At 37.2% G+C, this 14,620-nt stretch overlaps 2 protein-coding genes and 1 pseudogene across 3 annotated transcripts in view; all 3 read right to left on the bottom strand.

Moving 5' to 3' along the window:
• Positions 1 to 14,620, bottom strand: part of LOC101295621 — an 880,650-nt pseudogene that overhangs the window by 481,808 nt on the left and 384,222 nt on the right. The window lies entirely within an intron of this gene.
• Positions 2,514 to 6,456, bottom strand: LOC101311853 (nudix hydrolase 12, mitochondrial-like). The gene is made up of 6 exons (XM_004297526.1): positions 6,220 to 6,456; positions 5,978 to 6,086; positions 4,239 to 4,353; positions 4,067 to 4,150; positions 3,571 to 3,720; positions 2,514 to 3,198 (listed from the first exon to the last, which is right to left on the bottom strand). The coding sequence occupies exons 1-6, from the start codon at positions 6,233 to 6,235 to the stop codon at positions 2,974 to 2,976; spliced, it is 699 nt and encodes a 232-aa protein (XP_004297574.1). The 5' UTR covers positions 6,236 to 6,456; the 3' UTR covers positions 2,514 to 2,973.
• On the bottom strand, positions 9,137 to 10,261 carry LOC101293775 (40S ribosomal protein S27-2-like). The gene is made up of 4 exons (XM_004297548.1): positions 10,180 to 10,261; positions 9,763 to 9,864; positions 9,644 to 9,672; positions 9,137 to 9,559 (listed from the first exon to the last, which is right to left on the bottom strand). Exons 1-4 carry the CDS (start codon positions 10,180 to 10,182, stop codon positions 9,433 to 9,435), a joined length of 261 nt encoding a protein of 86 aa, XP_004297596.1. The 5' UTR covers positions 10,183 to 10,261; the 3' UTR covers positions 9,137 to 9,432.

A 14,620-nucleotide genomic window follows, 5' to 3' on the forward strand; every position in this document is an offset into this window, starting at 1 on the left:
ATAAAGACCTATCTACTTAATAAACAAACTACTAGATATTAGACGGTTTTTGTTAATTTTACATTTAAGCTAAGCTAGTGAGACTTGACCAAATGGAGGACCCCGTGCATTGCTAATTGTCCTTTCGCTACACAGAATATGTAAATCCATTTGACAGAATTTTGGAAAGGGGAAAAAAATTTTATTTAGAATTCTTTAGGGCAACCAATGTTTACAATGTTAAAGATAAAGCTCTCGAAGCGTTATTAGGAATCCTATCATTTAAACACAAAGGTGAAATACAAAAATGTCGAAGATGAATACGTGAGATTCTCTAAGTCTTATTATGAATCATACCATTTCAATACAAAGATCGATCGATGAAATACAAGAATGTTCAAGATGAATATCAACTCAATTAGTTGATTCCAGTTGTGGACAACAACAAAAAACTAGAAAGAAAGGTACTAAAAGATTCTATACACCTCATAACCTTAATCAATGAAGACAAATAGTCAGCTTAGTGTAGATTATTAAGGATTTAAGGTGGTAGTTTAGATCCAAGCATCTTTCTTGTCTTCCATCTCATCCTTCAAAACTTCAAATACAAATCCGGAACCTCTTTTCTTTTGCATGGCCTTGTTGTAACATGAAATTAAGACACATACGTACGAAATAGAAAATAGGTATCAATTAACCCATTTTATTTGGATACCTTGTACGTTATATTTTCATTTCCAAAAAGCGTTATAGTTTCATTTCCAAACAATCAAAATTTGATGTCTTCCCACCAACAAAATATATGGCTAACTATATATAATTCGTATTCCATATTCGATGTAAATCAACTAAATCAATGGTGTAAATTTATACCATTTGAAATGAATCGACAATGTAAATAAAACTGAGATCAAACTATGTAAAACTTCACTACAATCATACTCATACACTCTTACTATTTTCTCATCAAGCCCTGAAGGTCACGAATTGTTTTATGAAAACAAACACTGCAAGTTGATAAAAAGTTTGAAGACTTGGAGTGGGTTAACACGTTGGCTTCTGTAATCTATAGGTATATTCATGTCTACCTAGCTTTCTTCCAGGTCCTGAAAATTCAATGGCCTAATGGTCTAGAGGCAATCACAATGGCCTTCCGAGAGACTTCAAAATCTAACATGAACCTTTTCACGTTATACATTATATTATGTGCCATTATATATATCATCTACAGCATATATATGTATGTTATAGATAAATAACCTACTTAAAAATAATTAAAATACTACAGTGCATGAAAGATCATGATCAACAAAGTCATCAAAAGCTCCAAGTAGAGCTAGAAATTGGCCCTCGGTGATGGACAGAACTCTGAATTTAAGTAGGTGGGTCTGTGATATTGGCCAAATTAAGCAGGCTTTATTGGTGATTTAGTAGTACCATTATTCAAAGATATCAAGCATTAAAAATCTAACAGTGTATTCTTTTTAGACATTTGGCAAATTTTATTCTAGCTATGTGCTGCTATTTGACTGTGATATGATCTCTATTGACTCATGAGTGACAGAAGTAGTATATCTTCAATTCCCATCTCATTTAAACAACTCACTCATTCAGACAGGTACTGAGAAAGAGATTCCCTCCAGAGAAGCTTTCTCCAATCTGAAATGGATGGTTTTGTGAAAAAAAATTACAGTCTAGTCAGTATCATTGATCATAGGCTAAGCTACATGGTCTTAAACTAACAGGTACTTCCATCGTTTTCTCAATGATTAAGCGTCAAAACAAACCATATGAAATCCAGGCACAAAAGACCAACCCTTGTGTTCCGCTTACTGTGATATAAGCAGTTTGTGAGACTATATATATCACAGTAAACCTGTGTTTTTACTTTTCAGTTTTAGGGTTTACATTTCAATGTAGAATGATATTAATTAGAGTCTTGATTGCTAGATTGACATGCGTGTATGCTTAGAGAGTTATAGGTAAAAAAAAATAAGTTTAACTTCCTAGTCCAAATAGGAGAAACACTACAATTCTATACTATTACCATCTCTGGTACAATGGTAACAAAAAAGCCAAGTACAAGAGTTAAGAAGAGATCAAATTAAGGAAACAACTCAGTCTAATCTTCTTGATCAAATAACCAAGACGACGAATAGTACTTTGAGTCTTTGACGAAAGAAAAAGTACCAAAAGTCAAGAAAACTCCAACAATGGCCAAAGCATTTGTGAATCCCATGAATCTCCACTTCCCAGGTTCAAATAAAAACAGATCATTTGAGTAAAAAGATGTATTTGGAAAGAAAAGGGTCATAGAATATAGGGTAGTCAAAGGACCAACCCTCCCCGTGTAACATGGAGGCTGCTAAGCTAAGCTAATCTCTAGCTAATAGTTTGAATGCTAATTCATAATAAAAGTGGCAGAACAAGTTCAGCAATCTAGACAATGCAAAGTTAACTAAGCACACGGTCGTCCTAATTTGATCCTTTCCCATTTGGTCGTATATTCTTTTCTCTTCTCCCACATTTTCAATGCCACCTTGCCTCGATCTGATGCTCTCTCAGTCTCTCTAAGTCATAGCCTTCAAGGTTAAACTAAACCAGACGGAATATTAAAACCAGCAAAAGAGTGAATGTTTTCGAGGGAGGAGCGTATGGGGGTTTGAATTTTCTTGTCGTGGTATGTAGATCGTTCCCGGACTTTGAGATTGTGCTTTGTTCTGCTTTGGTTAATGTGGGAATAGTTATCCCCAGAAGCAGCTGTGTCTTTGTCCAAGCTTAAAAGAATGTTAAAGTCACGAAAATGTACAAGAGAAACCAACTGTTCCTTCTATTAACCTCGATTTATTTACAGGTTAAGCAGAATTACCAAAGAAATACAACAAACGAATGTCTAAAACATGCTACAATGGGAACTCGCAGTACAAAGGGTTTTGATTTGATTTAGACATGATTCGATAACCCTGTGTACAATGCATTTGCTACATGAATTTTTCAAGCTGCAAGCTGCTGAACACTAGAATGACTAGAAAAGCAGCTGGATGGTGATGATATTTGATGCTCTGATCCTACTTCTGAGATAACTGGCCTCAGAGGAAGTGCGTCCAGTTCTTCTCTCGGGCCATATTCTGTGTTCTCTGAGAGCGATGTCAAAAGCTTTCTAAGCGCTTCTCGCATCCAGTCATACCGACAGAATCTGAATGCGTCTTCTATGGAAACCTGAAAAAGAAACCAACCAATATGTTCAAAATCAAGCCCTCACGTATAATAATTGAATCACAATTGCAGAACTAGAATTGTTTTTCAAGTTTCAATAGTAGATGATATGTCTGAAGTTGCAGAGACGATAATGATAATGAACTCTTTTCATATATTGAACTCTTTTCATTCAAGTCCACAATTATAATTACCAAAGCATGGAACTTGTAAGCTAAACTGATGTCATGTTTCAAGATTCAATGGTGACGTTATCGCTCAAATATCAGTAGTACGTGGGTGCCTTTCAAGTTTCAAATTTTATTACTTTCATGCTTCTTTCTTATTTCATGTAGTTCCTATGGTGAATGAAGATATACATCAGTTACAACTCACCCATTTCCTTCCGTAGATGGCCTGCTCGGGCCAGGAGTCGAGCTCTTCAGTAACCCTTAGCGCAAACATGTAACCTCTACAACCACCTTGCAGGCTGCCATTGTTCTGTTTGCTCTTGCTTCTGAACTCCCATTGTCCTAGTGGAGTTTCCTGAAACAAACATAAAATTGATTTGTTTAGGTGACCAGTGTTATTATTCTGTGTAGAGAAGCAATTCAGTTTCAGCAGATGCATGAGACAGTTTGTAATCACTTGAAAATAGTATAAAACCACAAACAGATTCCAAAACATAGGAAACTTTAAAAAATTATGCAATTAACCCCACTCTCTGCTACTCCACTAGGCAATATGAAGTGAAATTCCACACAGCTAGAGTTACAGGTGGAAATGGTAAGGCAGAAAATCCCTACATTTATTTAATACGAATTTCTAGTCTTAATGAACATTACAGTGACAAGGAGTCATGCCTGTTACCAAGCAGGGAAGAGAAACCTACACCAAGAACTCCCTTCACTCCTGCTTCTTCTAAGGCCTCACGACATGCAGCTTCATGCATAGTTTCATCATTCTCCCATCCACCCTGATCATGAACAAGGTGTCGCTGTGATCAATACTCTTGTGATAGCAGTGCTTCAAGTATGAAACAAATAAATTGGGCAGATAGATACCTTTGGAAAGACAAGATCATCTCGATTTGGTGAAGAAATCATGAGAACAAGCAACTTTTTCTCTACATTGCAATTGCTACTCCCTACCGTCTCTTCAAACTTATAAGGTATACACCTATATTTTTCCACCAAAAGAGTAAAGTTAGATCCAAAGTTCCGTCAATAGCTGATTGAAATGGAATACAAAATTGAACAATTCCATATTGCTGTCAGAGAGAGACGGTGGTGCTCTAGAAGAACATAATCAACACATTGATATCCAGAAAAAAGAAAGGGCAGAAGTAACACCAATAATGCACTAGTTATGGTGACATGATACTAAACCATGCTTCCACATGTCACCTTACATTTAACAAGCGAAAGAAGGTTTAATCTTGAAATTAAGATTCAATCCATCACACAATCTGCCTGGCGTAGTTATGCTTAGGCAAATCATGAGAAGAAGGCATCCATTCAAGCATATCCCTCAGCAGATGTCATTTTATGCTTCTATCACTATGTTGATGCCAATTGGTGAAAATGCAAATCCACTAACCAAATACTTTATACTAGTTTATGAAACTGAAACGCCAAATGGAGGTACTAAATCAATTAGGTCAGAAAGAAAAGATTGCAAATTTTGCAGCACTGTCAATGAAAAACTAACAAATACTGTTGCATTACTTGTAACTGTTGTTCTTGATCCACAACTATGATATTTATGGAGAAGAATTTAGTCTGGCACAACCTACTTAGAAACTTATATATGATTACTGGTTAACAACTGTGTAATGTCATATTGACAACACCAAAACTGTCAAACAACAAAGTAAGAAATCAGAGCAAAATCTAGACTGCAAATATAAAAGATCAGTACCGTAAGTAATCAACTTTTCAAACTGCTTTAATTAGCATAAGAAGAGATTATGAAACTGTAGTTTTGTAAGTATATTCATATCTTGTGATGTCAACTCAGAATGAAGTAAAAGCTGATATATTATTCAACTCCTTGCTCTCCATACATGATGTTCTGTGTAAATTGTAAAATCATAACGGCTTAAGAATTTGATATTACATGTTTCTTAGTCAGTAGATATATTGACAGTTGAGATGTATCAAACACTTGACTACCATATTTTTATCCAAATATACTCTTAGAAATTCCTTTCTCTTATCTATTTATACATATCGAACAATCAATTTCATCCTGCATCAGCGCTTACGTCTACTCATTCTGCATTTCCACATCTAACTATATCAACACTTTAAAATATATTCTTATCTTGACTTCAGTAAAAAATTAACTTCCATGTGTGCTTATGCAGTTGTATAAATACAATCATACAAACTCACAGTAAACAAAATTTTACTGTAAAAGAAACTAAAAGAGGGTTTTGCAAATGTATATGGTGCACATTATTAGAACAAGTCATGAGCTAAAGTTAAGTCAATCCTCAGGCTCAGCTCTGCAAGTACCTTTGCCCACTAACAATGGACCTCAAGCAACTTGTTAACTACCTAGGGACCCAAAAGACAAAAGCTTTTCATCATACCACTTTTTTCCAAACACAAGATTCCAATCTTGCTTACACACTAAACCCTATTATACTCCTTAATCATAACAACCAAAGATAAAATGCAGACTTGTGTAGACCAGAAATGGATTCCTCTAAGCGTAAGAAATGTAAGTTAACAACAATCCAAGAACAGTGTTCACAAAAATGGAAACCCAAATTGATAGAACAAAAAGAAGTGCTCACCCTGAAACAAGCCTCAATTGATCCTCGTACCGCTGTCTCTGCCTTCCTGTTCTTGCTGTCAAACAAGACATGATTTTTGATAATCTGCAGAACCAACAACCTTGACAATCTGCAGAAAGATGGAATCAGAAACCTGGGTTGTGCTGGAATTGATGAAACCTCCGAGGTTATGACTTCCACAAGTGAAGGGTAACTAACTAGGACTAAAGTTTCGACATTGAGAGCAAACCAAGATCACAAACCCAAAGGATACTCCATAGAGAGCCAAACAAAGACCTCGAATTTAACGAGCAAAAGAGGCAAGAAGATAAAAAGGGTCAATAAGGGCAACGATGACAACACGCTTTATAATCTTTTCGGCGCTCTTCGAAAGTTCTAAAAATCTAAGTTATTGAACTTGTCTGGACAAATGTTGGGATGCTCCTTCATAGAAGCTGCACTCCTTTCCTACTAGTCCCTAGCTCTACATATAATGCCATAAAACATATAGATATAGATGGGTTATAAATATATAAGTTATAGCGGGAAGACCAAATCAACTATAACCCACTTAAATATTACATGTCAAACTCAAATCCTGACCTGACCTGGGTCTTGTTTGTTTGGTTTTTGGCGAAATGAGAATCTTACGTCGTAGTAAAATGGTTCACATTTGCAGGACGTGATGTACCAATTGAACACTCAATTTGGGTCGAGATTTGGGTTCCAATGTCGGCACAATCGAAGACAGAAAATGGAGTTCACACACACAGGAGAAAAATCAAAGATGAGTGCAACTCAGACCTAAAATGGACTTGGAAAGATGCAACGATGGAAAATGTCATTAAATTTTAATATACCGTTGAGTAGAGCCCCCACAAATAATTGGCCGACCAAACCTCTTTTTATATGTCACGATCTTGCATTAATTCATCAAGTATAATTTTATTCAATTTTTCAACAATTATATAAAAGAGGAGATAACCAAATTCGAGTTTCAAATAAGATAAATATTCATAACCATTAAAATCTTACCTTGATGCTTAACTGATAGCGGTAGGTGCTCGAAACTATTGAAACTGCAAACCAGCACTCGTAATCACGAGAGCTACAAACCACCCGGCAATGACGGACGCACAAGGAACAGGGAAAAGAGAATATTTGATTGAAGAACCGAGTTACGCCGCAGAAAACAGAAGCCAAAAGTGACGGTTCTAATTTTAACTTGTTTCGGCTTCGTTATGCTTAGCAGATATGATTGCCACATAAACTGGCTAGTGGAGCTGAGGAAGATGTCACATGAATTATTGCTATCTCAGGAATCTGGGACAGTTACAAACCCAAAACGCCAAAAACCGTTTACTTGGGTCAATGTCCCCATATGATATCATTAATTCTTAGATAAATATTACGGGTATCAAGATAAGATTGTCGATGACATAGGATGTAGCATCAAAATTTTCTACATTTTTAAATGATTGAAACCGTCCGTTGGCACAACCCCCACGTCAAAGGCACTTGTAGGTGTTAATTGCAAATAGGAAGGCAAAATTTGAGAAAAGCAAGCGAGGAAAGTTCACAGGACTTGTAAAGAGAAAACTGACCACTTCCAACATGAACAAGGAAGAAAACTTCGACAAAGGAAAAGAAAGTTAATCTTGAGGTGGGAGGAGATAACCATTTTCCACCCAATGCTCTTCTCTTCTCATGTGGAAACCACTTTCTTTTCCCACTTTTTTCCCTTTGGTTTCCAAACAATAGAAAGTAATTACTTTTCTTTCCCAATTTCCTTTCCCACTCTTTTCTCTTTGGTTTCCAAACAATAGAAAGTAATTACTTTCCTTTCCCAATGACTTGATTCCATGAACCAAACATGGCAATAGAGAAGATAATACCCCATCCACCTTGAGCTCTCTTGTTCCATTCAAAATCCAAGGCAACACAAGACGATACATAACCTATCTCTGCTTGTAAACTCGGTATCATTTAAACTCTGATAAGCAGACTCCAAACTTTATTCATGATTCACTAATAGTAGAGAATATTACACCACATCTATCTCTCTTACACCACTCAAAATCCAAGGCAATACAACTATACACATAACCTATCTCTGATTCTAATCTGTAAAACACTTCAACATTTTGGTATCATTTAAACTCTCATCAACTGCATGATAAGCAGACTCCAAACTTTATTGCTGATTCGCTAATAGTAGAGAATATAACATCCCATCCATCATAAGCTCTCTTACATCACTCAAAATCCAAGACAATGCCTAACCTATCTGTGGTTGTAAAGCACTGACCCAACCTCTTGGTATGATTAAACTCCACTTGAGGCCACCCATCCACAACTGTAAAGCAGTACCACACCCACCACAACAAGACTGCTACCATCAATTAATTCTAACCATGATAAGCCAACTCTCCCCGATAGAATAACACTTCCCGATATCTTTAATAAGATTCAAGTCTCACTTGTTTCACATCCACAGCAATATTTACTCATAACCATGACAAGAAGCCATCTATACCTCCTGATTCAAGGAAAGGCCCAGTATCATTAATAAGTTTCAAGTCTCACTTCCTTCAAACCCACAGAATGAGAGGCCCACTAATTCTCCAAGACTACTCCCTCGCCCACCCATGATCCAATGATCCACTTACTCCAAATCATGGCACCAACTCCAGGCTGAACCACTTTCCCAATAACAAAGTTAAAAGTCAAACACCTTCTAAGTAAAAACAATTACACAAGTCTAAAATACCAACTCAAATACTGAAAAAAAGATTGTTTTCCCTCCTACATTCCTCGCCATCCCCCTCCCACAATTCACTATAAACCATGACAGCAAGCCCAGTATTACCGAAGTAAAAACTTTCCCAACAAGATTCAATCCAGACTTACAACAATAAGATTGCCTTCCTACATCCCCCATCCTTCGCCCTGCTAGACCAAACTTACAACTAAGACCACATCAAACACCTTCGAAGTAAAAACAATTACACAAGTCTAAGAAAACTAACTCAAATACTGAAAAACAAAAGAATCAAACTAGAAGCAAATAGTAAGAAAGTAGCCATCTGTATAATCACTATTCAACAAACAATAATCTGCCCTATACAAGGAGAAGTTCATGACAGCTATAGACATGGGAAAGATATAGATGGATGATAAAAAATAGCATACATAGACAAAAGATAACTGATAGTACGGAGTAAACAAAGCACAAAAGGTAATTAAGTTTGAAGATGAGATTGATAACGGATAACATCAAACATCTAACTTAATTAAGGAAGATCCGAAATGCACCAGTATCACATTAAACAATTTTAACAAAATTAAAAACCAAAAATCCACTTCTAGATAATAAAACATAACAGCAAGCATCCATTTCTCTCCTTCCATGAAATCAAGGCTCAAACGCCCTCTTGCACATAATTTAGAGTCAAAAGTGTACTAATGTAGCAGCATCAGTCTCCCTTCTTCCTGAAAGAGCACCCTTCTGTGAGCCTGGCACGCCCACCAGTTGGCTGGCACAAAACTGTCTGGCAGTTTCCGCACACCACAACTGTTTGTGAGTGGCTGAACACGGTGGTACTGCACACATAATAAACGAATTAACTTCTTTGAACTCAAATCATATTATTAACAAAACCCGCACGAAAGGGAAAATTAACTTACATGTTGAAGCATCCCTGGCACTTCACGTCCTGCGCAAAAACCACAACAATCAGATTACCCCAACCCTAACAAACAGCTCGAAAAACATGAAAAACTCATCGAACCATCACAACTTTTACCATGAAGAACGAGTTGGGGGTCTGCACGAGCCTCTTGAGCTTGTGCTTCCTCTTCTCGAGGTCAGCTGGTGGGTGAAGCAAATCAATATCATTCTGGAGCACCTGTTCCCCACCACAAAAACCAACACCAATCACACCTCAAACTCTCATTTCAAACCAAAATTAATCATCCAAATTACCTTCTCCTCTATCAATTTTACCATCACAGAACAAAGATAACACAATTCTATTCCATCACAGTACATAAATTCAAACCCTAGCTAAATTCAAACCCTAAATTAAGTTTCGAAACCGATCTACAGAGAGTAAGTAACACTAAATCTAAACCTATACTGTAACATAGGTGCTTTGTATTGTACAATACAAAGCGAAGCTGACGATTCATATTAGAGCGAGGAAGAGATCTGTGAGACTCACCATCTTGATTGACGAACGGAGATCGAAGAAGACGGCGGCGAAAGCAGACGAGTCTCCAGAGAGCGCGGCGGTAGATAGTGTGAGAGGGAGAGTATTAGGGTTTATATTCGTCTATATAAACGAAAGGCAGAGCGATGCTGGCCGTTGGATGGTTGATCTCCTCCTTTAGGGATATTTTCGTCTTTGAATCTAGCTTTTGTATTTTTGATTTTGGCCCCCTTTAGTGTTTATTATTATTATCAGATTTGCACCAGGAGACGGGTGGGCTAAAGCATGGGCTTTACTTATTGGGCCGTTGTTTATAGTTCATGGCCCAAGGTCGTTTAATCATCCATCCTGGATGTGATGCAACTGCGCTTAATTTCTGCGTGATATTTTGCTATATAAACGCCTTGAATGCAACGTATAAGTAGCAAATCAAATCTCAAACAAGAAGCTTGGCTAAAGATTTTAAGAATTCACAAGGATATGGCGGCTGTTCGAAAGATGTCGAGTGTGTTTCTGGTGGTTGTTCTCGTGGTTGCGCTCTTGCTAACACGGTCTGTGACACTAAAAAACTGTGATTAAAAAATGGGTGTAATGAACCATTAATAGAAAAATCATGAACTAGTTCTCAACTAAATGGTCCTCATTAGAACCCCTCCCATAATTTAATATATATTTAAGTTTAATAGTTGGGCAGGATGGCATCTTTCCACTTAAGTAGATGTATTTTTGAGTTTCTCATATCTTTCGGGAAAGCAATCGAACAATGGATACATATCATATATCGATATCATAATTCCATTGTTTCTATTCGAGGTGGGGGCGCTAGGGTTCCCTCTCTTCTCATTAATGCGGAAAATTCTCAAACCCTGTGAATGCGGCGACTTTGCAAAATCTATCCATCTCTCGAATACCCTTATCTGTATCCAGAAAGCTATGAAGATAGAGCGGCCAACAAAAAAGTTTCGTTAAATCACCGCAGGCGAAAGGATTAATTATGGAACTGCATGTATAAAAATTGAGTTCTTCCCTGATTGTTATACATGTACGTACGTCGACAAGTTTAAATTATTACTGTTTGATCTTATTGCATGCACATTGCTATGATTGAATGATTCAGTAGTATAGCTATTATATATAGTTATATACAACCATATAAGTGGTAGCTAGTGTGGTACTGCGATTATGGAGTGTTACTCTTGTGCAAAACTTAGGTTTCAATGTATATTATTTCCTTATTTCAATATAAATTATTTCCTTGATTGGAAAATATATATATTTCCTTAGAGTCCGTTATTCGATTTTCATATTCATGCGGGCCGGGAATTGAAGTATGCAAGCATTATATCAAGAGATTCCTGTTAGATCGACAAATTGAGAAAAGGATCGGAAAGATAACTGATATGATTTTGGGATGGTTTTGTTGGGATATAAATTATCATGAACCTCTTGAAAACCGAAGCATTAAGATGTGGAATTAAGACGAGCATGGTCAACATATATATGGCGTTTTAGATATGAAATGTTCAAGATGCATAATTATCGTGAGTTTCTTTTACATGTAACACTCAACAACATTTATTGAAAAAGAAACGCCATCTAATATATATATATATATATATATAATATCATATTCTCAGGTCTCAACAAGCTAGGAATAATTATAAAACTCATTTGTTTCTGGTTTGCATATCCATGGCGATGTCAGCTGGAAACAATGCACTTGTTCTTCTGTTAGCAGCAATGCTGGTGTTGCTATCCTGGCCTTTTTCAGCACAGGTAAACAGCCAAAGAGATGGACTTACCGTGAAACAATGTCTCGTGGCCTGCGATAGCGTCGTCTTGCTGATACCATGCGCTTATCGGTGTACCGAGGGAGGAAGACATCCACAAACAGATGCATGTTGGGAGGGATGCCTCAAGCTCCAAGCCGAGTGCGCGCGCAAGTGCCATGGACAGCGGTAGTACTTTCATAGTCGATCGTTAATAAAATTGCAGGCGTATGATAATGAGAGGGATTATCCTACACGCCTGCATTTCCTTAATTCATTCCTTCGCGTCAATGTACTCGTTTACGATGACTATGATCCAAATAACATTATGTACGATCATTTTGTGAAATAAAAGGAGGTTTAACTTTGGTGATGCATAAACCATGCGAGCTTGAACTCGACTCAGTTAATTGAACTCTGTTATGAAAAGTTCTACTGATCTGATTTCCAACAAATTTTACCAATACGTACGCCTATACATCCAAGCCCTAGCTAGCTAATTCCAAACCCTAAATTACGTTTCCAAACTGATCCATTGAGTACATAGCGTTCAATCTAAACACATATCGACTTTATAAGTGAAGCTGACGTTTCATATTAGACGAAGGAATATATTTGTGAGACTCGCCATCTTGATCGACGAACGGAGATCGGTGAAGACGGCGGCGAACGAAGACAGAGTTTCTAGAGAGCGAGAGTGCGACCTTACAATAGATATTAGATAGTCTGGTAATGTGAGAGGGAGAATTAGAGTTTTATATTTGTGAAGGCTCAGCCTTTCGGGATATTCTCGTCCTTTGAATCTAGCTTTTGTATTTTAATTTTGATTCTCAGATTTGCACCAAGAGACGGCCGGTGGAATGTGTTTTGATCATGCATCCGGAATGTGATGCAACCATCTCCCTAAACTGCGCTGAATTTCTGGTTCAACATGCATTTCTGCGTGATTATGTTCTATAGAATCACCTTAAATGCAACATGTACATATGTTAAACTAAATCTCAAACAAGGTACTTAGTTACAGATTTTAAGAGTTCACGAATGCATGGCGTCTCTTCGAAAGATGTCAAGTGCGCTTCTGGTGGTTGTGGTTGCTCTTGCTAGCAGGGCCTGCGACACTGGTTAGAAGTGATAGACAGATCGAATCAGGGGGAGGATGTCTTGTGAAATGCGGTAGAGCTTATGAGAAATGCATAGAGCAGTGTTCCGACAACGGTAAGCGAAAACCTTCGCAACAGTGCTCGGATGCATGCGAGAAAGACGTTATAGGATGCTACCATGGTTGCTGATTGATTACTTGGCGCACCAAATTATCGATCAATTAATATAGCCAGCAGTCAGTTTATATGCCAAAATGTACAAGCAGTCTATACTGTGCGTGTTTTAATATAACTAAATAAAAATGCCCTAGCACATTTACATAAAATAAAAGAATGGATATGGAAGCTCTGTCTGTTAGAAGCTTTGGAAAGCTGACCATATATCATAATTAAGTTTAATAGCTGGGCAATTTTGTCAAGGAAATACAAATTCTACAGATTGCATCTTTCCACTTAAGTATATGCATTTTTGAGTTTCTCATATCTTTCAAGAAAGCAATCAAACAATGAACTCAAATCATCAATCATATTTCCATTGTTTGTAGTTTTTATTCGAGGCGGGATGCATTCCAACTTTCTATTCTTCTTTTTGTGAAAACGTTTGTTTGGGTGTTACCTTTAACTGTATTTTGGTTTAGATTCATCTCTAGCAGTGGGATAAGGTCATTGAAGTAAAACATAGTATTGATGTAACATACGATCGAACATGGTTTCGAAGTCAATCATTCTTATATTAAGACTTAAAGGAGAGAAGGGTTACGTACATGACTTCCTTTTGCCTGTCTCATACATTCACGCATGCGTCTGGAACTCTGATATAAGTAGAAACCGATCATTGTCCATTAAAAAAGGTGCTTCATTTGTTAAACAAATATACATGAGTGGCCTCTCTATATATAACTAGCTAGCTCGGTAGCTCCTCTTGTATTGCAGAACCACTCACACTCTCATCGATGGAGCTAGCTTCTTAATCATTTCTCCCTAGCTAATTTGCATTTTCATGGCTACATCAAGAAACCATTCGCTTGTTTTTGTGATAGCACTACTCCAGGTGCTAACTTTTCCTGATGCAGCAGCACTCGACCCCAGACTACCAGCAGACGCGCGGTATCTCAGGGACTATCTTTGTACGTGCTCAGACGTACAATATCTAAATAATGTTATGGAACTGAAATAAAAGATTTCGATTTGAAGCTTTGCACTGCATAAAATGATCGAGGAACTTGATTATGGAACTAAAATAAAGATTGAGTTCCCTGATTGTTATAAATGTAGGTATGTTATATCACTACCAGGACAAGCACTTTAGCCGACGAAAATTTAGCCGATGAAAAATTTTCGTCAGCCTGTCAGCTTAATTCGTCGGTTAAGATCTTAGCCGACGACCTTTCGTCGGCTAAGATTTCGTCGGGAAAAGGTCGTCTGTGGTGACTTTAGTCGACGACAGATGTAGAAGTCGTCGGCTATAGTCCAGAGTTTAGCCGACGAAAAAAATGTCGTCGGTTATTTCTCCGACTTTAGCCGACGAAGAATTTAAAATATTCGTCGGCTAAAGTTTGTAATTAAAAAATAAAAAATAACTAA

The sequence above is a fragment of the Fragaria vesca genome, linkage group LG4 (genome assembly GCF_000184155.1).
Source record: "Fragaria vesca subsp. vesca linkage group LG4, FraVesHawaii_1.0, whole genome shotgun sequence".
In the NCBI taxonomy this organism is placed as follows: domain Eukaryota; kingdom Viridiplantae; phylum Streptophyta; class Magnoliopsida; order Rosales; family Rosaceae; genus Fragaria; species Fragaria vesca.